Source organism: Halichoerus grypus, chromosome 12 (genome assembly GCF_964656455.1).
Source record: "Halichoerus grypus chromosome 12, mHalGry1.hap1.1, whole genome shotgun sequence".
NCBI lineage: Eukaryota > Metazoa > Chordata > Mammalia > Carnivora > Phocidae > Halichoerus > Halichoerus grypus.
In genome coordinates this window covers 83,157,648-83,177,458 of record NC_135723.1, presented here as the reverse complement: position 1 = coordinate 83,177,458, position 19,811 = coordinate 83,157,648, and the positions used below count along the sequence as shown (strand labels likewise).

Below are 19,811 nucleotides of genomic sequence, written 5' to 3'. Positions count from 1 at the left end.
ACTCTTGAGGCACCAGCTCCCCAGCCCCTCCCCGATGCTTCCTAACATGGGCTAATGCAAGAAAAAGGGGTCCACTGGCTCTCCCTGGGATGCAGAAATAATCAAAACCATAAATAAAGTAGAGGCAGTTGCACAAACCCTTCCCTTCACCCCCGAGTCCCCACTGCCCACCACCTTCCCTACTGGTCCTGCTCGCTGGCAGGGAGAAGGTAGACGAGGGTCACCAGGGACGGTCTTGGGTGGCGCTACTTTCCCTGGTGGCTAGCCCAAACCCTGGGCTCTGATGCATCAGTCCGCAGACACTGGAAAACTTCCAGAGCCTGTCCAGAGCTTAGCAATGCTGCTTTCCTGCCACCTGTCAGCTCTTGACTCTGACCTCCTCTAGGACACCTTCCCAGTCCCTGGGCCGGGGCCTCAGCTGCTTGTCCTGGCGCACCGCCCACCGCCGTGGCTCGTTATGGAGCTTTCAGCATCTGCTGACGGCTTCAACCTGGCCTGCACGGCCCCTGAGAGCCCATGGAGACAGCCTTGCTGCCCACTGACCCAGTTCTGCCTGAGTCTTAATCCATGCTTGGTGGCTGGGTGATCGGTGCTCAAGAGGTTTTGGGGTTCAACTGGAAAGGTGGATGGGGGAACATGTTTCCTAACTCCAGCGGGGGAAGGAACTCCAGAGAGGCTTTTGATGCTCCTGGTGCAAGTGCTCGTGTTGACTGGTCTCAGCTACGGACAAAAGGCAAAGCCTCCGATGCACCCACACGCTGAGTGCTCCCTGAGTCTGCATCCTACGTGCCTGGCTCGTGTCACCCCAGTCCCAGCCCTGCCCACGACAGACCCCAGGACCTCAACAGACGTGACGGGAGGAACTAAGAGGAAGTGGCGGCAGCAGCCTCCAGCCCTGGGAATGGTCTGGCCTGGGTTGAAACCAGCACGGGAAGAGAAAGAAAAGAAGTAGGAAGGTTCGGGCATCATTTCAATTGCAGAGCCACGGAGGGCTTAACCTTGGGCGCAGATGTAACCAAGGTAACTGTGGAGACTGCGAGCCGATTTCAGACCCTTTTGTGAGACAGCGGGCTGGCATCTTGCCCCTCTGCCTGTTGTGCTCACGGGGAGTACACGCCGACCTGCCTCTTGACCCCACCAGGAGGTAGAGAAACGGGTGAGGCGACCATTCTCTTCTCCATGACTAGCCTCCACCATGCATGACAAGAAAACGTGAGACCACCGGGAGTGGGCTTGCCTGCTGGGGGCAGGACAGCTTTTCCAGGAGTGAGACAGACGGGGACCTTCACACTCCTGCGGACTTTCTTGGGCCCCATCAGGCGCTGTACGAAGTCATGGCAAACATAGTTTCCTGGACCATAAAGGGTCTGATTCGAGGACCATAAGCTCTCGGTCTGGCTAACCCAGAGGTATTCCCGGGCAGGTAGAAACGGAAGTCCTTGAAAGGAAGGGAGCACACAGATTTTTGGAGCTGCACAGACACCACTGCCCCACTCACCTCTCCCCTTAGCTAGAGTGCACTCCGAGTTCAGGAAGCACATATCCTTTTTCCTAAAGACAGGTTCTCGGTAGAACCCCATGTGAACTCTGGGCCTCAACAAGTGGGTGTAGGAGAATTGCCAGGAACCAGAATTTTCTGGGGCCTAGGACCTTGGTTTAGGGATGAGAGCTGGCCAGCCAGGCCCCACCACGTCCCGCCTTTCCCCAAGGTCAAAGGACCGATCTTATATGGTGGCTTGGAGCACCACCCCAGAGTGGAAATGGGGGGTTGAATGTGGGGCCGCAGGAAGGTGTGCCATGTTTCACAGGAGTATGTGCCTAGGAAGGGCAGGGCTGCACAGAGAACAGGCAGATCCTGACACCGTGGCGACCTCGCCATCACACACCTACTCTCTCTCCCTGGCATTCCCCCAGTGGCACAACAGCTTCCTCACTTCCACCACAATGGCTGCTCTTGAGCCTTCCCCTCCTCCAGGAGTGCCCTGGGGTTTCTGAGCTCTGTGGCCAGCTCTTCCTCGAGGACCTGGGGGATACCTCATTAAGTCAGACAGAGCAGGAGCTAACCTGGAGACAGGGTCTCCTTGGCGAGCAGCCGTGACCCCTCTTGAACCCACCCTTGTCCTCCAGCTCCATTTCCCAACGAACACACACTGTGGAGGGAGCGGGGCAGGCACTGAGGCCCCCATCCTTAACCCATGTTGTGTCAGTTTTATCTGGTGTTAATCTTTACTCCAGCCACAGCAGGAGAGGGAAAGTTCCCTCTGGCCCCCTGCTGGGGCTCCGGCAGAACTTGGCAAAGGACAGTACCGGCGACTCTCCGCAGGGGCCTGGTGAGACCGAGCCCAGCCTTCCATGTGTGGCCAGTCCTGGGCAACTGCTTGCCGAGCTGCTCGAAATCTCCAAGGTCCTGGAGGGCAGCCATGAGCAGTGGGGGGTCTGGACTGATGAGTTAGAAGATCTCCAGCCTTCTGCCTGACGGCCACGGTGCCATCATGCCTCCCAGGACCCAGGAGTTGCCTGCGACTCTGAAGAACTGCCCTGCTTCCCCGACTGGCTAGGTTTCTATGGCTGAGGCCAGGTATGCAGATGACTGTGTTGAGGGTCATCCAAGTGCCCAAGTCTCCTCCTGCTGGGGCTGTCGAGATCCCACACTCTGGACTCCACCATGACCAATAAGGGCTGCAGACAGCAGATACTATTTTATTGGGCCTCAAAAGCTTTAAATACAGAAATGGGGAGGGCTGGCAGGGGCAGATGTAGACACGCTGGCATCTGAGAAAGGACGCATCAGAGGAATCACATAATCAACAGCTGGACAGAGAGCTGGGAAGAAGGGCAATCTGGGATAGAAGTGGGGTGCCAACTGGCAGCTGGCTTTGGGTGTCAGGATCATGCCCTACGTTAGGACAAAGTCTTTCATGTTTCTTCCTGATTTGAGGACAACTTTAAAGAAAAACCAAACCCCCAAATAAAAACGCAGTATCAGCTGGAGGAGACTGTGGACGGCAGCGCCTGTCATCTCAGAAGACAGCGACCTGCTCCTGAAAGCCTCGGGCTCCCCCACCCCACCTGTGCCCAGATGCCGCCCCACAAGACATTTCCATACACTGAAGCAAAGCTGGACCCAATCTACACCCCTGATCTGGGGTCTGGAGCTGAAAACACCCTCCCTGCAGAGGAGGAGGTACTGGTGTGAGCGGGGCTGCGGGCCAGACCCGCTTCCCTCCTTAGCGGCTGTAGCCAAACTCATCAGCGTCATCGGCCCGGAAGTCTCCATAGCGCCACAGGTTCAGCTGTGAGAAGGCAGAAAATGACCGTGAGGGAGGTGGGACCTGCTGGGACCCCGGGACTAAGCCCTCTTTTTAAGCTCCCCCTGGAATCCTTGAGGTACAAACTCACCCTGGCACTCTTGGCTGACTCCTGGGCATTCAGGTACTCTGTGATCTGGAGGGACAAGGGAAGAATGGGAGGTCACAAAGGGGTTATTTGCAACTGAGCAGCCGGAATGACCCCGGAGACTGCCCGGGTCTGGTCTGCATCACGCCCTTGCTCAGCGGATCACCAGCTCCCCCAGAGTGAAATCCCAAGTGCGTTGTCTCACTGGCCTCCTTGCTGTTCCTTGACTCTCTGTGCTGGCCGTTCCATCTGCCTGAAACGCTCTTCCCCTCAGGTCCACCTGGCCACCTGTCCTGCTCCTTCAGGTCTTCGATAAAGCATCACCAACTCAATGAAGCCTCAAATGACCCCATTTAAAATGCCAATCACCCCTCCCCCACACTCTTGATTCCCCTGATTTCTGTTTTCTCTTTTTCTGTTGCATTTATCTCCTATCAGTCAATTTCACTGATTTAGTACATATGTTTTTGTCAACTCATGCTTGACTGTAAGCTCCACAGGGCAGAAATGTTGTCTCTTGTTCATGGAAATATGTAGGCCCTCAATAAATGCTTGCTGAAAGAATGAATCAAAGAATGAACAAACACTTGTAGGGTGTTTATCTCAGATACTGGGCAAAGGAATATTCTAGACACCGGAGACATTACAGGTAGCTTCAAGGAGAGACAGTGAGATCTCATGCATCTACAGGGAAACTTACGCTAGCTCCCAGCGCAATCTCAAGACACTGGGGGTCTCTAGTGAGAGGACTAGGGGTGTCACACCTCTCCTGTCCAGAGGAGACAGAGTAGCAATTCACACTGGGGTCTTGCTCCAAATGAATCCCCACCCTGCACAACCCGTGCCACAGACCCAGAGACCGCACGAGAGAGAGGTCTGGGACAAGGCGAAGTGACGGGCACAATGGAGAGAGAACGGGGCTTTCAGCGCTGCCGCTCTCACCTCTCCTCTCAGAGGGAGCATGGGGAGGAGCTGGGTGCTGCACGGGCACAGGCTTCCCACCAGCCCGTCCTGAGGGCGAGGTGCCCGTCCCAACTCCCAACGCTCAGTAAGGAAGACAGAGCAGGTGGTCCCCATGTGTCGGCTGCAGGCCCCTCACGGTCCGGCCCGTGAAGCAGCGAAGCCCGCGGCACCCTCCTCGTCTCACGATGGGGAGACTCAGGCCCAGCCCAGCTCCACACGCCGGGGGCTTTTCAGACAGGCTGGAGGGGCAGTCCTTAGGCCCCGTCCCAGTCGAGTCTGGCTCCGGGGGGCACTGCCTGCCAGCGGCTGGCTCCAGACTTGGGAATCGCAAGTTAGAGAGAAGGAAGTGATAAAGGGGGGGAAGAGGCAGCGACAGGCTGTGGCCCTCTCCAGCCTGCCACCTGGGGGCACCGCAAAGGGACACCTCTCACTCTAGCTTACAGCTGCATTCTTAGCCAAGCCTGCAGCCAACTAATTTGGGATGTAATTAGCTTTTTTTTTTTTAAACCCCAACAAACCCAAATCCGTTATCTTTTTCCAGCAGGAACAGCAGGACGGAGGGTTCCCTGCTCCATCACCGGCTCTTGGTGCAGCCCCGGCCCCCTCTGTGGTGGCGGGGGGTGGGGGGCGGGGAGACGCTAGCAGCCTGCCCCCACATCACGTACCACTTTCTGGAACTGTTTCTCCTTGCGCACTTCCACCATGACCAGTCCCTCCTTCACCAAGCCCAGTCCCACATCCCCCTTGGAGTCGGCAAACTGCAGGGTGACGTGGGGACAGCCAGCGCTCAGGTGCTCCACGTTGAGCAGGCACTGAGTGTTCTGGATATCCCGCACCACGCTGTCCACGGCGTCTGTCCGAGCATCCTCCTGGAGCAGAGACACGTGCAGGTTAGCGGGAGAGGGAAGTGCGAGCTTTAAAGACAGCTACCTGGGCCCCAGGTCCTGTTCATGGACTTCCAAGCAAGTGTCCAGCAGGTGCCAGCATCTCATTTCCTGCTCACAACCTAATGAGGAAGGAAACAGCCTCTGGACAGGAAGTGCCCCCTCTCCCTGGCCTGTCCCTCCCTGCCAAGCCTATCTGCATACATCCCAACCTTGTCGCCCACCCGCCTTGTGTTTCTGAGAAAAAGTGGCTTTTGTCCATCCAAAACTAACCGTCCACTTGCTGCCTGGCCCCCCTCACCCCCACCTCTGCAGCACTGTGTCCCAGCACCGTGACCCCTTACAGTCCCAGCTTTTGTGCACGTACTGTCCTCTCAGGCTCTCTCCAGGCTTTCTCCAAGTCTCCAGTCCCCTTAGAGACTTCCCCTTGACCTATTTTGTCACCCTCTTTGGCAAATTTCATGAGAAGGCAGAGAACGTTCTAGGGCGCAGATTCCTACCCTACCATTTGCTCCTTAGCACTCTGCATCCAGCAGCAGCTCCATGCACGCTATTCAGACTGCTGCCCTGAGCACCATGGGCCTTGCTGGTGCCCAAGCCAAGGGTACCCGCCAAGCCTTAAGCCTGACCTCCCTGGGGAGCTGGACACTGCAGAACTGGCTCCCTGCTTCGGGAAACTGGGTGGCTCTGCAACCCTGAGCCCATGTTCTCCTCTCTGGATGCACATTCTGGCTCAGGTTCTTCTTTGGATCGGGGAAGGCCAGCAGTTGCCAAGGCTTGCTCTCTTCTGCATCCTGTCTTCTGCACACTTGCCCTGTACGCACCCATGGTTTTAGCTACCAGTCCGTGATTCTAAGTCTTCTCGCTTTCCAAACCGAACACCATCAAGCTGCGCCTGGAGCTCCCATAGCCCCTGATCTGCTCCTTCTCATTCTTGCATCTTGGCCAACAGCATCATAGCCACATGTAAGAAATCCTGTCACCTTCTGTTCCGCATTTCCTGCCCCCACCCCCAGACGGCGCTGAGACCTGGCCCCCTAGGGTGTGGCCCGGGCTTGGCTGTCACTGTCTCTAGCCTGGACTTCCAACTGCCATGATCTCCCACGACTCCGCCCGGTCTCCGACAATGGCCCCTGAAGGAACTTGCAGAACCAGATTGGACCATGTCACACCTTTGCTGAAAACCCTGCCCCCACCCCTCAGGCCATGACTTATCTTTCCATTCTCCTCTCCTATTACTGCCCCCAAGTTCCTGTACTCCCAACTGTGTGGACCAGTCTCTGCCCCAAGTGCCCTGGCCCACTGGGCCCATCCATCTAAAGAATCAGCTCAGCGCTCCAGTGCCATCTCCTCTGTGTACCTTCCCTCAACTTCCCTGGTTACTCCCATCTCTCAGGTCCTGTCGCTAACAGACATTGGTCAGTGTTTCCATCTCCTGGCAGCCTGTTAGGGCTGCACCAGTGGCTCAGTGTCATCGGACAGCCCCCTTTGGAAGGAGGGAAGGGAGGGAGGGACGCAGGGAGATGCGTAGACTCACGTCTTGGGGCACCTGGATGAAGGCAAAGGCATACTCTGTGGCTTGAGCAGGCAGCACACGAGTGCTGAAGGCAGGTGGCAGGGTCCCCAGGCGGGTGGACGGCAGGATCTCCCTCTGCAGAGGACATGTCAGGCCAAGAGCATCACACACTCGACGCCCCCTTGCTCTCACAGGATGACTCCTATGGCCGGGCCTCTGGAATTCTAACTCAGGCCCCCACCACGACTTGCTCCCACTTAGCCCCAGTCAGTGACGCCTTGGGGGGACGTGCCAGGTTGGCCCCTGCAGCAGGCAGGCAGCTGTGGCTCCCACCTTCTCAACCTGGGCCCGGGCTTCGCACAGCTGGTGGCTCTACTAAATGATCAACTTGGTCACTGGTCTCTAACCACGATTTCCATTTTTCTCCAGTGCCTTCCCTCTGTGACATGGGTTCCTTGAATACTTTCCCAGAGGCTGGGGGAGCTCTGCAGGGAAAGCAGACGGAGACAAGGGCTCCGACAGTCCCGCACCGTGGGCAGGACCTCTTTTGTGTATCCCCTGGTGGCAAGTTGGGAGCACGGCCCAACTCTGGGCTTCTGCGTGACCCTTAACACTAGTCCTTGGGGAGAGCGGACAAGCATCGTCACACCTCAGGAGTAGCATGGTTCTGAACTACAACTTTCTCTCCCGCTTGCTGCTGTGCCCACAGGGAATCTCCCAGAATTGTTAACAGACTCCCAGGACCAGTCCGAGGGGGCTTTTCTCAAGGGTGCTAGTCACTCTGCCCCCTTGTGACTTCCCAGCAAGCCTTGGTTTGGGGATGCGCTGGGGATCAGCACACAAGCACCCGGTCAAGCAAGACCAGGAGCCGTGGGGTGTTGATGGCCTCCACGGGCCCTCTCTTCGAAGAAGTTGGGCAGAAGATGAGAAGCCATGGGTGTGGCTCGGCACTCATCCTTGGGGCCTGGAAAGGAGACTTCAGAGTCCAGTGGCCTGTTCCACCAACAGGAAGGATGCCTACATGCTCACCATTCTGTCAGTCAGGGGTTCAGAGCTCACAGGGACTTGACCTAGGGGACTGCTGTGCTGCGGGCCCCTCCTTTGCCTACTCCTCCACCTCCAGGTCCCCCACACTCACATTGCCATAGTCAATGTAGAAGACGTGCACTTTGGCAGGAGACTCGACTTTTTCCACTCGGGCGCGGTACCTGCAACGGCAGCGCAGGCAGAGCTCAAGGCACAGCCCTGACGAGTCCGGCCTCCCTGGAGCCTTAGCGACAGCAGGGCAGGGGCACGACACTTCCCTGCCCAGGGGTCAGGGTGGACACCCATGGGTGTCACAGAGGGCAGTTCTCAGACTCCATGAAGGCCCAGGCTCAGGGCACGGTGGCCCTCATCTAATGGAATCAGAGCACAGCTGGGAGCAGAGGGAGGGAGAAGGGAGCGTGTGGAGCAGATTAATGTGTCCTTGGGGCATAAAGCAACAAGACTAATGACCAGATTGATGTCTGCTGTTTAAAGCGAGCACACTAGACAGCAGCTGTAATTAGCCGGCAGATCTGTCTGGGAGGCCGCGGTAGGGAACACATCCAAGTCACTCCGTCACCCAGGGAAGGCCATGGGCCCTACTCTTGGTAGATCAGACATAGTGACCTTCTTGCAGCCTGTGAGTGCTCCTGCTCATGTCCCAGACAGCTAGGGTGGAGGGTCGGGCGGCTGGTCTGGGCTCACTGAGAGCCAGCCTCTGCCCTCCCTGCCCTATGTGACACCATTTTTCCTGTGTGAGGTGAGGGCTGTGTTGGAGAGTCTCAGCCGGGCACGGTTCCCCCAGTAGAGCTTCCCAGAATGAGGAGAGACACCGCTTATACACTCAAGGCTGACTGGGCTGCTGGCAAATCACAGGCCCCAGATGAGCTTGGGCAATGAAGAGGGCCACACCGGAGAGCCGGCCAAGGTCAACCACCACCGCCCAGTGGAAATCAGGTTGCTAAGGCAAATGCCTGAAGTCTACTAGGTAGCTCGGCAGGCCTGTGGTCCTGAGGACAGACTGGCTACCGCTCCTGCTTAAGACTCTTTGCTCCGCTCGGGTCCAAGTGGCTTACCATTCTCCATCGACAAACTTGGCAATGCAGAATTCTCCACGGCGGGGCGCATAGGAACCTTCGACAGGAGGGTGGCTGGCGATGTCATTTCGCATGTTCTCCATCAGCTTCTCCAGCTGGGTGCCTGCAGGGGGGGGAAGAGGGAGTGAGCCCTGGGTTGGGGAGCAGGCAAGATGTGGTGTTGTGTAGGGCGCCTACGGCACTGGCCTGCCCCGTTCCGTAGGGAAGTCCCCTGTGGTCTCAGCTCAAGAGGCTCACACTGTCTTCAAAAGTGGGACGGGGACCTGCTGACACTTCAGGCCTCAGAGGCACAGAGTCTTCCTTCCAACCTCAGCTCTCCAGTCCACTGGCCAGGGCTGTGGAAGCTGCTGGGAATGTTCCTGGGCTCCACTTAAGGAGGTGGATGAAGCGCGGGGATGTGGAGCAGGGCCAACCAGCCTCGTCCAGGGTGGGAGCGGGCCAGCTTACACCTGTTCCTACAAGGACCGGCCTGGCCTGGGCCACAGAAGTGATGACTGACAGCAGCCACTCTTTGCCAGTGTCTCCCAGGGGCAAACACGGAGATGAACGGCGGGCCCCATACAACCCTGGGCAAGGAAAGGGCCTCAGACTCTGAGCCATGGAAGGTGTGGAGTAACTCAGGGAGCAGGGCCCAATCTCAGTATATTCAAACTTGACTACTCTGACCTTGCTTACCATGTGAAGTATGTGCAAAAGCAAACTTTGGTACTGCCAGGTTGGGGTTCCAACCTCCCGCCCCAACTCAGTGCCCTCTTTGGTTGGGCAGGGAGAGAGTCTCCTCCTCAGCCTGTCCTTCCTGAATCCCGAGTCCCTGCTGCTTGTCCGCTGGTAATACCAGGTTTGGCAACACCCAGGGTCCTCTCAGGTTCCCTTCCTTGCTCCTTCCTGCTGTATAACCCACCCCCACTCTACTAAGCATCAGTCCCCAGTAACTTCACTTTTCCATCCAACTTGGCCCCAATTCTAGCTCTCCATTAGGCCCGTTGTGCCCCCTTTGCTCTCGGAGGTGAGGGTACTGGGTTCGTGGGATGTGGGTATGGGGTTCTTCTTTCCACCTCCGGGGCCCAAAGCCACCCCGTAACAGGTGCCTAACACATGTTGGCTATTGGTACACTTGTCACAGTTGGCCCTGTATGTTCCTTGTCTGGCTTATGTTTCTGCCACTATGCTGTGAGCTCCTTCAGGGCACAGACCATTGCTCACTTGGTTCTGTTTGCTCTTGCAAGGCCTAGAAAATCCCTGATGCATGCAGGGTACTTAAGAATTCAACTGTATTCGAGGCACCTGGGTGGCTCAATCGGTTAAGCATCTGCTTTCGGCTCGGGTCATGATCCTGGGGTCCTGAGATTGAGCCCCACATTGGGCTCCCTGCTCAGAAGGGAGAAGCAGACCCCTGCACCCCGCCCCGCCTATGCTCTTGCTCTCTGTCAAGTAAATAAAATCTTAAAAAAAAAAAAAAAAAAGAATTCAACTATATTGAAGATGCACTCTGCATATGTGCACAAAGATGTGTCCACTCCTGGGCCTCTGCATGGGCCACTGTCCCAGCATTCATGAGCACTGGTCTCAGAACAGGGACTTTTAGGAAGCAGCTGCCCTTCCCCCACCCAGCAGTAAACCCTCTACACAAATTCTTTCTATACTTGGTCTATTTTTATTTTTTATTTTTTTTGCTCCAAGGCAACAGAAGCAGACTTTGCCTCCTGCAAACAGGTCCTTGCACAGAGCCTGGCTGGTCATTTACAGCTAATGGCAATGCTTTCATCATTTCATTAGATCCTTCCTGAAGGCAGGCTTTAATTAAGAGAAGAGACACAGAGCAAGAGGATGTCCCCCAAGAGAGGATGAAAGGTTTCAGAAGAGGGAGGCTGTAGATGCTTAAGTTTATTTTCATGGATTTTATGGAACCAACCGAGGTCAGGTTTTCTCTGGATCCCACTGCAGCCCTCCAGGTAGTGTGCCAACAAGGGCCTTATTCCCTTCTCCAATGTTCCAAGAACACATGGTTTCCCCTTTGGTTCCTTTTTTCCTGATTTCCTGCCTTGGCCACCACTCGCTGCAGTGTCCTGGCTCCCTATGGCCACCAGAGATAGCCAGGCGGGGCACAGGGCATGCACAGAAAGCCTCTGAGATTACTTGCTGAAGGCCTCGAACCCTCAAGCTCTGTCCCCTGGAGACTTTAGGGCCCTATTCTTATCCAAGGTGGGTCCTACCCCGCAGGATCCAGAGGCCAGGTAGAGCCTGCCAGAGAGCTGCCGTACCTTGGGCAGGGTCTTCTTTGAGTTTCCTTTTCCCTGAGCTTCCTGAGGCCCCTTCTTTCTGACTCCTGTGCTCAGAAACAGCTCTCCTTCCTGCCTGGACCACCACTGAAAGACTCCTTTCTTCATCACACCACCCAGACCGGGCGGTGCTGGGCCACTTTTTAGCAGGATTGCAGCTGACCTCAAGGGAACTTAATCTTGAAGGCTCATCAGCCCATCTCTACCCCTCCCTGGCTCTTTCCCCTCCCAAGTAGAGCCAGCCCAGAGCTCCGGAAGGTTGGTTTTTCTTGGTGAACTGACATGGCCACAGACCAGCTGCCTGGAAAATGTCATTAGAGGGAAGTGGTTGAGATGAGGCTGATGATCTGGAGAGGCCTTGATGGTGGGGGGGGCATCGGGGGCTGGACTAGTCACAGCCTGCCACCCATGGGGCTGCCTCGAGTGCCAGTGACATCTTCAGGCCTCTCCGCCTTGCAAGGATCTGGCTCCTTGGACCTAGAGGCGGCTTGAAGAGCTTTTTCCTCTGCCCTCAACTAAAATGGTTTCCTGCACAGGGTGTCAAGGAGAGGAGGGAAGGGTAGAGAGAGCAAAGGGAGTGGAGGTGGGAAGTTGAGCCACAGGGCCACCCCCACCAGAGTGGCCTCTACCACCCTCTGTCCTCCAGAAGCCTGAGGTGTCTGCTGAAGTGACCCAGGCCACAGTGCACCGCCCTTGAGGGAAGGAGGAGGATGGAGACAGAGGGTCCTTCAGAAAGACTGCCCGAGGAGGACTTCCCCTAGAGTGCCGCCTGTTTCCATGGCAACCGGCTACCACTCAGGGCTATGGTAACCTCGAGAGAAGGAGAAACCCCAGAGAAAAAAGCCCAGGCTCCTCTCCTCCTGCTGCCTTCCCAAGGAAGCTGAGGGGGAGGAGGGTTAAGTAATGCTGGTTTGTACTTCCTGACCACATAGAGACAATCTGTTCCTTGCTTCCTGATAGACTCTGAGAGCTACAAATCCCCATGCCTAACCCAGCCTGGGCTGTCTGAGAGCAAAACAATTCTCCAGGAATCTCAGAGTACCACCCAGACAAGACGGGTTACTTCATTAGCCCTCAGAGGCCCAGCTAAGCCTCGCCTACTCCAGAGCCCATCTGCAGTTCATGAAATGACTGAGGGCCCAGGGCCGGGGTAGCAGCCATAGGCTATCGGGGAGAGGCCCCTGGGAGCTGGGGGCTGTGCCCCGCCCTCCCGCTGAACCGAGGGGCTTCTGGAGGCAGGCTGGGCCAGCGTACTCACCGGTCTCCACATCCTGCACATAGAAGTGCAGGTCATCAGTGATCTCGGTCACGAACACCGGCTTGTAGCTGGCCGAGCGCTCCTTCTCCTCCAGCACGGGCACCACCTCTTCCACGGGCTGCTCCTCATAGTGGGCCCAGACCTGCACGTGTGGTCAGCAAAGGGGGGGGGGATTAGGAAGTGAAGCCAGCCAGAACACAGGATGGGGGCTTTGGGCAAGTGGGGTCACCCCTGGGGTGAGTGTGGGGGTCACCAAAGGACACTCACATCACACTGACCTGAGCCCCTAGAACTCTCCTACTTCTGAGTGGGTAAGGAGACTGCTATGAAGTTCTTCTGATCAATCAGTTCTCAAATTTGGGTAGGGATCAGAAGCAATGGGGGAGCTTATTAAAAATGCTGGAACCTGGGTCCCAGTACAGGTCCACCAAGTTAGGATCTGTTATAACTGCACTCAGAGGAAGTAAAACAAGCCACTGCAGGCTCCCAGGCAATCCTCATGCACCCCAGAGTGTGAGAACCTTGGTGTTGCTGCGGTTCTGGGTCCCCACCTCCCTCCCCCGACACCACTCTGCAGGGGTCACTCTGAACTCTCCAGGCCCTCGCACTGTCCAGGGCCATGGTGCTCCTGAGGCTCTCCAAGTGACAGCCCTGGGCCGTGGAGGGGCGGGCTCGTCACTGTTCAAGAATGCCTTGTCTCAGCAACTTCTCTGTCTTCACCTCGATCAGGTTGCTCTGACCCTAGCTCAGAAGCCCACCCTCACCTTTCCCTTCCTCCCCTGGCCCTGCACTGTCAGGCCCACAGCAGCTCAGAAGCTGATTCGATGTGACAGCATGTCAAGTCCAATACTGCGGCCAGGAGATTATCCCAGTAGTGAAGCCTGTCAGAGCAGCCTGTCCAGCTGAGCCCCGAGAAGGGGGTGAGGGACGGGACCACACACGGAATCCCACAGACACATAAGAACAGGGGGGTGATAAAAGTACTAGCCAAAACTTACACGCTTCCTAGGTGCCAGGTGCCGTTCTAAACATTCTCTAAGTAGGAACTCACTGAATCCTCACGACAACCCTTTGATAGGTATTAACATTACCCTGTTTTACAGACGAGGAACCTGAGGCACCCAGGCTTGCTAGAAGCAGTGGAACCAGGATCTGAACCCAGGTCTCTGGGTGCTAGAGATCTTCGAGAGGGCATTTTGACATTGATTGGGCCTCTAGAGACAGAGGGCGGCACTGAGCAGTGGGAAAAGTTGTGGGTGGGAGATGTGGGCTCCTGTCCTTTGATGTTTGACTTCGGTCAAGCCATATGCCTCCTGCATCTCCTTTTCTTCCCTTGCAAGAGGAACTAGTCTGACCCCATGATCACTCAGCTGACCCACAGATCCCTGGACAGCACATGGAAGCAGCCGAAGGGCAGGAATGTCAGAATTACCGCACTTCCTTGGGTCACACCTGCAGAGGCCATGCTCCTGCCTTTAATGTGGTGTATTCTTCCACTAGAAGAGGAGGCCAGGGCCCTGAGAACTGGGATGAGCAACAGGGGCTGAGCCTGGGCGAGGCCGCCAGAGAGTGGCTGAGGGGGATGGGAGAGACATCGCCTGGGTGCAAACCTCTGCCAGCCTCACCTTCTGCCTTTTGGGGCTGGACTCTAACCCAAATAGCTCCTGATCCCTCTCACCTACTCTGCACACAGGTCCCACCACAGCTACTTCCCTCCTCACTAGCATCCAGACACCTCTGCTTTCCACATGCCCAGGCCTGGTGGCCACAGGAAAGGAGGCAGTCAGCTCAGAGACTCCTCCCGAAGGGGGTCTCTAGCTTTCGGACTTCCTTGTGAAAGGGCCTCTTCAACCAGAGGCCGTGGCATAGACTGCTGAGGGCACTTTGGGGGACGGCCACAGTGACTTCTGGTTCTAAGGCCTACCTCCTGTTGAGGTAGACTTTCTCCCTGGGCCCCGCTAGCTGGAAGCTCCCCAGGGCAGTGACTACTCAGTCGGTCGCTCCTAGCCACCCTGGGATCCATGTAGATGGGACTCTCACTGCTGCTGAGACACAAGACTGTCGGCACTGCCTTAAATGAGCTGAAGCCAAGTGCTCCCCCCCGCCCCGCCCCCAGTCTGTCCTCTGCTCCCTGCTCCAGCAGCACCTCCCTCCAATCTGTCTGCATATCCCCCCCACCCCACCCCTGGTCAGTGGGCCCTTCACCCGCCCACCTCGCTCTTCTTGCTCCCTACCTTCCCGGCACCCAGGCAGCACATCAGAGAGACAAGGCCCCGCGCTTGCTCCAGAGGGGGCCTGAGGCTGGGAGCAGTTCTGGGCTCCATCCTAACCCCGCCCTGCCTCCCTGCACTGTGGGGAAGGAGGCTCCTCAGCAGTGTTGATGAACTGGGAACAGACTGACAGGGTGAGAGCAGAAACTGCTAATGACTCCTCAAGCGAAAGCGCCTTGGGCGACAGCATCAGGTTTCCTCCTGGGGCAGAAGGGTGGAGCTCCTCTTCTGGCTGGCTCAGGTGGCCAGCAAGCTCGAGGTCAAGGATGCTGCAAACAAAAGCCTCGGGGTTGGCCCGCAGGCCTCTAGCTCCCACCAGGAGGGGAGTAGTGGGGCCAGTCCTGTGACAAGGTCCCACAGCTCACTGGGTGGTAGGAGGGGTAGAGTAGGGGGTACCCTGCTGCCTCCCAAGGTGAGAAGACACCGGAATCATGAGGTGGCCAAACGGTACGACATGGAGAGCTGCTCCTCAGATAAAGGAACTCCATTTCTAAGAAAGGCTGGCTTGGACCCTCAAATAGGAGAGCCCTGCAGCTTTCCTTCGGGAGATGGAGGTGACCATCTATTCCTGGGGACTTGGCTACCAGCGGCCTTGGCAAGCTGGTAAATGCAGCCTGGCTACGTGGCTTCTTGCTGGGAATGAGAAGGTCAGCTGAGAGCCTGGCCCACCCTTAGAACAAGGGCACATCTTGCCCATATTGGCTTCTATTGCCCTTCTGCAGAACTGGGGCAGAGAGGGGACAGACACACTGGCAGGCACATGCCAGAAAGGTGCCACTTCCCCACAGCCGTCCCCAGCCCTCTCTCAGCTCAGATCCCTGACAAGGAGCTTGTCTTTGCGAATTCCCAGGGGGTGCTCCTCGGCCTGGACCCATGGGTGATGACAAGGAAAACCCAAAGACCCCTTCCAGGGAGAACAGTCACTGTGTGCACACAGATTCAGTGCCTTAGGGCTCTCCCCGCAGGCTCTGGGCAGATGGAGGAGCTGGGGAAAGACCTGTATGGCCAAGATGCTGAGCAGAGGATGGGACTCTGGAGTTGGGAAGGCTCTCGGCCTTTGGGGGAGCCAAGCCTGAGCTGGGCATCAGTGGCAGGGCCCAGGGATGTGGGGAAGAGCCACCCAGGAGGGCTCGGCTTTGCTCTGGGGCCACCTCCGGGCTGCGTTAGTGTGGAAAGGCCTTTCCCAGACAGCTCCTCTGATTCGTGGCAGAGTCTGTGTTCAGTCTGGGGGCCAGGATGGCACTATGTCCTGGGGCAGGGCTCCTCTGTGACCCCTCCGTGACCCTGGCTACAGACCCAAGTGGGGAATGAGCAAGGAAAGCAGCTCCCTTATCTGCTCCATTGCCGCTCTGTCATGCCAGTTCCTGTCCTGCCCGGGTCCTCTCTACATTGCGAGGCCAGACAGCACAGGCTGTCTCTTCTCCTGTCCTCACCCATCCCTGGCCCTCCCTCTTCCCTGCACTTTCTCCCCAGGGAGCCCCAGATCCTCCTCCTGGCAGGAGATGGGGGATGTGGACCGAGGCTCCGTTGGCTGCAGGCTTTCCTTTCTAAATCCTATTTAATATCGCTGCTCAGGAGGCTCCAAGGGTGGGGCTGGCATGGGGCCAGGGTGGTGGAGGCCTTCGAGCTCGCAGTGGGGAAGGCAAGCTCAATAAAAGGCAATCAATGGCCAATGCAGCCCGACCCAGGGCCCTGCTGGGGCAGAAGGGAGGCTGGGGGAGGGAGGGCAGTCCTGGTGCCTGCCACCTGTGGCTCCCATCTTTGGTCCTCAGAGCCACCCAGTATTCCTGGAGGAGGCGGGGATAACCCAGCATTAGCCTCCTGTAGAGGAAGGGGAGGGCCCAACCAGCATCTTCGGGAGGAGAGGAGTCTGCAGGGCAGAACGAGGCCTAGCAGGGAGGCAGCTCAGTTCTCAAAGCTCGGAAGCCAGCATTGCCAGCTACCCTCAGAGGGACCCGCTCACAAATGCACATACACAAAATCACATTCCCCAAAGACGTCGGCATGCTCCTAGTCTCACAAAATCCCTCAGTATTACCTTTCCTTAGTTAGCTCACACGTACCACCGTGACCTCTTAACCCCACACGTGCCTGTCTCTGGATAGCGAAGGCAGCCCTCCTGGGGTCACAAGTGAGGCAAGGTTGGAAATCCTGGGGACACCTCAGATATGCGGTTTGCTGTCCTCCAGCTGGCTACCAAATTCTCGGGAGTCCAGCCAACTCTGAGGGGTGCTGCAATGCTCCGCACATGCTGCTCCTGGGAACCAGCCCCACCAGGAGCGGCAAGCCACACTAGGTTCTGCCAGGACCCTTGAAGAGGATGGGATGTGCAGGAGAGGGACCCAGGAGGCGGGCAGGGCCTTGCGCTGAGAGTAGCGCACTGCATTTTAATTGTACTGGAATAAAAACACGCAGCCTGTGTTAAGTAATTAATTACTGATGATTACTCCTCACCATCATCATATGGTACCAGTGAAATGATGACTTGGGCTCTTTTAGACAAATGCACCGTGTAGTAAACAGGGATGCCCAGTGTAACACCCAGCAAGGCACCCATCCTTCCACCTCAGGCCACATTCCCTTCCCTGTCTTCTCCTGGGTCCCTCTAGGGTCTCGAATCCCAGAGAGCAGACCCTGGGGGCAAAGACCCTTTCAGAATCTGAGCCTCAGGGGCCAGTGTTTTCCACACTGACCCCCAGCTAATTCTTCGGTGAAGGTTCAGCCCTTTGCACACAAGGCCCCAGCACCACGTCTGCTCCTTCCTCTGCAGCAAGCGGAGGACACGGGGGTGGCAGCCTTAAGTTCAGCTGTCACCAAGAGGAAACCCAAGAGGAAGCTCCTTTGTGGTAGGAGCTAAGGTTGCCCCCTCCCTGTCACTCTAGGAAGACGGGACTTAATGTGAGCAGAATTGGAACAAGGGTGGAAGCCTCCTTAGAGGCCTCATGGTGGCCTAGTCCTCCAAGGCATGAAGAGTCCCTTTCACCCTGTCCCAAGCTTTTTGGGTGACCTCTCCCTCGAGTTCTTCCACCCCCATTAGGGTTGGTTACCTGCCCTCATCCCCAGGGGATGGGAAGTAAAGGTAGAGAGAGGCAGGCAGGTGTCCCTGGGCCTGGTCCCTGAGGGAAGACAGCCGGGAAGAGGCTGAGTGAGGAGGTGGCTGCTCTGGGTTGGAAGAGAATGAGGAGCCTTGGGGCCCTGAAGCCCCCTACTCCTTTTGGCAGGTGTCTGGGCCTTGGTTCTGGGAGGCGAGTTGCAAGCCAGATGGCTGCCCCATGGGGAAGGAAACGTTTATTCCTGGAACAAATTTATGGCTCAGCACGGCTGTCCCATGAAATCCTCCTCAAGCTCAGAGAAGCCCTGACAAATTGGTGGCCGGCTGATTTATCCCCATTATCAGGGCCGGGCTGTAAGTCAGTGGCGACAGGCTGAGGCAGGGGGTGCCAAGCCCAGCTCCCACCACCAAACCACTGGGTTCCTTAATTGTCCATTTGTTTCCAAGAGCTGCTTTCCAACCCACCCCCCTTGTCTTTTCAATGCAGTGTCTGCAGAGACTGATGGGCTATAAATCTGTTGTCCTAACAGCTTTATGCATCTCCTGGGGCAGCTTCCAAAATGGGTCTCCCTGCAGGGCCATGTGAAGGAAATTCAGAAGTGGGCTGCAGGTCTCCCGGGTGCTCTGAGGGCACCGAAGAAGGGCTGGGGCTGGTGAAGGGACAACTCCCCAGTCTCTTGCTCACCAGAGCGCCCCCTACTTCCCGTCATTGCTCTCATTGCTCCAAGGTCACCTTCCAGACACCGTTCTGCTCTACCAGGTCCACCAGAGCAGGCCTATGGTTGAGGATGCCTAAGCTCGCAGCCTCTCCCTTGGTCATGTGTGGTTCCTGATGTGGGGTCTGAGACCAACACCAACCAGGGCCCCTCAGGTGGGGGATGACGAAACCGCTCTGTCCACTGTGTGGTGTTTTGGGGGAGGGGCGGGAAGGCGAGAAGAAGTCCGAGGTCCGGGGTGGCACCCGCCTCCTCCCCAGCCAGGCCCAATTCCACACAGGTACCTTCTCTTTCTTCTGCTTGGCGGCCTCCTCAGCGGACAGCAGGGATTTGTAGTAGGAGCTGCGCTCAGCAGTGAAGTGGACCTTGGAGAGCGCGTGCTCCACCAGCAAGACGGACAGGTTGGCGCTGTCGATGTGCAGCCAGCCGATGAAGTTGCCGGCCTTGTCCATGCTCTCCACCTCCACCTCTACCTGGGGAACAGAAAAGGGGGTGTCAGCCTGCCACCTGACAGGGGCTCATCAGGCATGAAGAGCAGGAGCTTGCTGGGGCTCCAGCACTGCTGACCCTCTTAAAACCCTTCACTTCAGTTCTGTAAGTGGGATCTACGCTTTCTAGCCTCTCACACCCCAGAACCATCCTTACGGAAACGTCACTGACCAAGCAACTTCAAAACTCCCCTCTTCTCAGATCTTTTGGCAGAGAGCTATTAGGGTAAACTCGGCTCCCCTCAGCTTAAGCGAGGAAGTCTGCGTTAGCCGTGTGCGTGTGTGAGTGCAGCCTGGGGGTCAGGAGTGACAGAAGCAGTAGACATAGCTCCGGGAACATCCCACTCTTCTTCAGCACCTACCCACCCACCCCAGCTCGTCTAGGAAGACAGGCAGGCCCCAGGAGCAAGGCAATCCCCGGGGCGAGGGGCGCACAGCTGAAGGAATTAGTGCTCAACAAAGGTAATGAAAGTAGCTGGATGGAAGCCAGGTGAAGAGAGGAGGGAAGGGGGCATGTGGGCAGAAGGATGCGAGCAGGAAGTGCACAGGAGGGCGGTTAGGGGGTGACCCCAGCAGAAGGCTGCCCCTGACAGGGTGCCATCACTGCTGGAAGCCCAGTCCTTGGGGCGTGTGCTGTGGCTGAACCTCAGAACCCTCAGGAACCCCTGCGGGGCTCACGAAGCTTCTGAGCTTCCTCCATGGAGGGCCTCCCCGAGACCCGGGACCCCAGACACAGCACTGACTCCGCTCCTCCAAGAGGGTGGCCTTGGTGCCACGGCCCTTATGGTGGCTGATCAGCTCCCACCTCATGGCCTACGGTAAATTTCTTCTTTGAACCTCTTTCTCTGCTAAAGGGGCTTGTAAAA

The 19,811-nt window shown here is 57.0% G+C and overlaps 1 protein-coding gene across 1 annotated transcript in view; it reads right to left on the bottom strand.

The window, feature by feature from the left end:
* Positions 1-2,680: 2,680 nt before the first annotated feature.
* Positions 2,681-19,811, bottom strand: part of SND1 (staphylococcal nuclease and tudor domain containing 1) — a 407,421-nt gene continuing 390,290 nt past the window's right edge. The window contains exons 17-24 of the mRNA XM_078059536.1: positions 18,742-18,930; positions 12,420-12,561; positions 8,862-8,985; positions 7,898-7,967; positions 6,781-6,894; positions 5,025-5,228; positions 3,400-3,444; positions 2,681-3,293 (exon numbers count right to left, since the gene is read on the bottom strand). Coding sequence (XP_077915662.1) covers positions 3,228-3,293; positions 3,400-3,444; positions 5,025-5,228; positions 6,781-6,894; positions 7,898-7,967; positions 8,862-8,985; positions 12,420-12,561; positions 18,742-18,930 — 954 coding nt within the window. The 3' untranslated portion in view covers positions 2,681-3,227. The remainder of the gene's footprint in view (positions 3,294-3,399; positions 3,445-5,024; positions 5,229-6,780; positions 6,895-7,897; positions 7,968-8,861; positions 8,986-12,419; positions 12,562-18,741; positions 18,931-19,811) is intronic.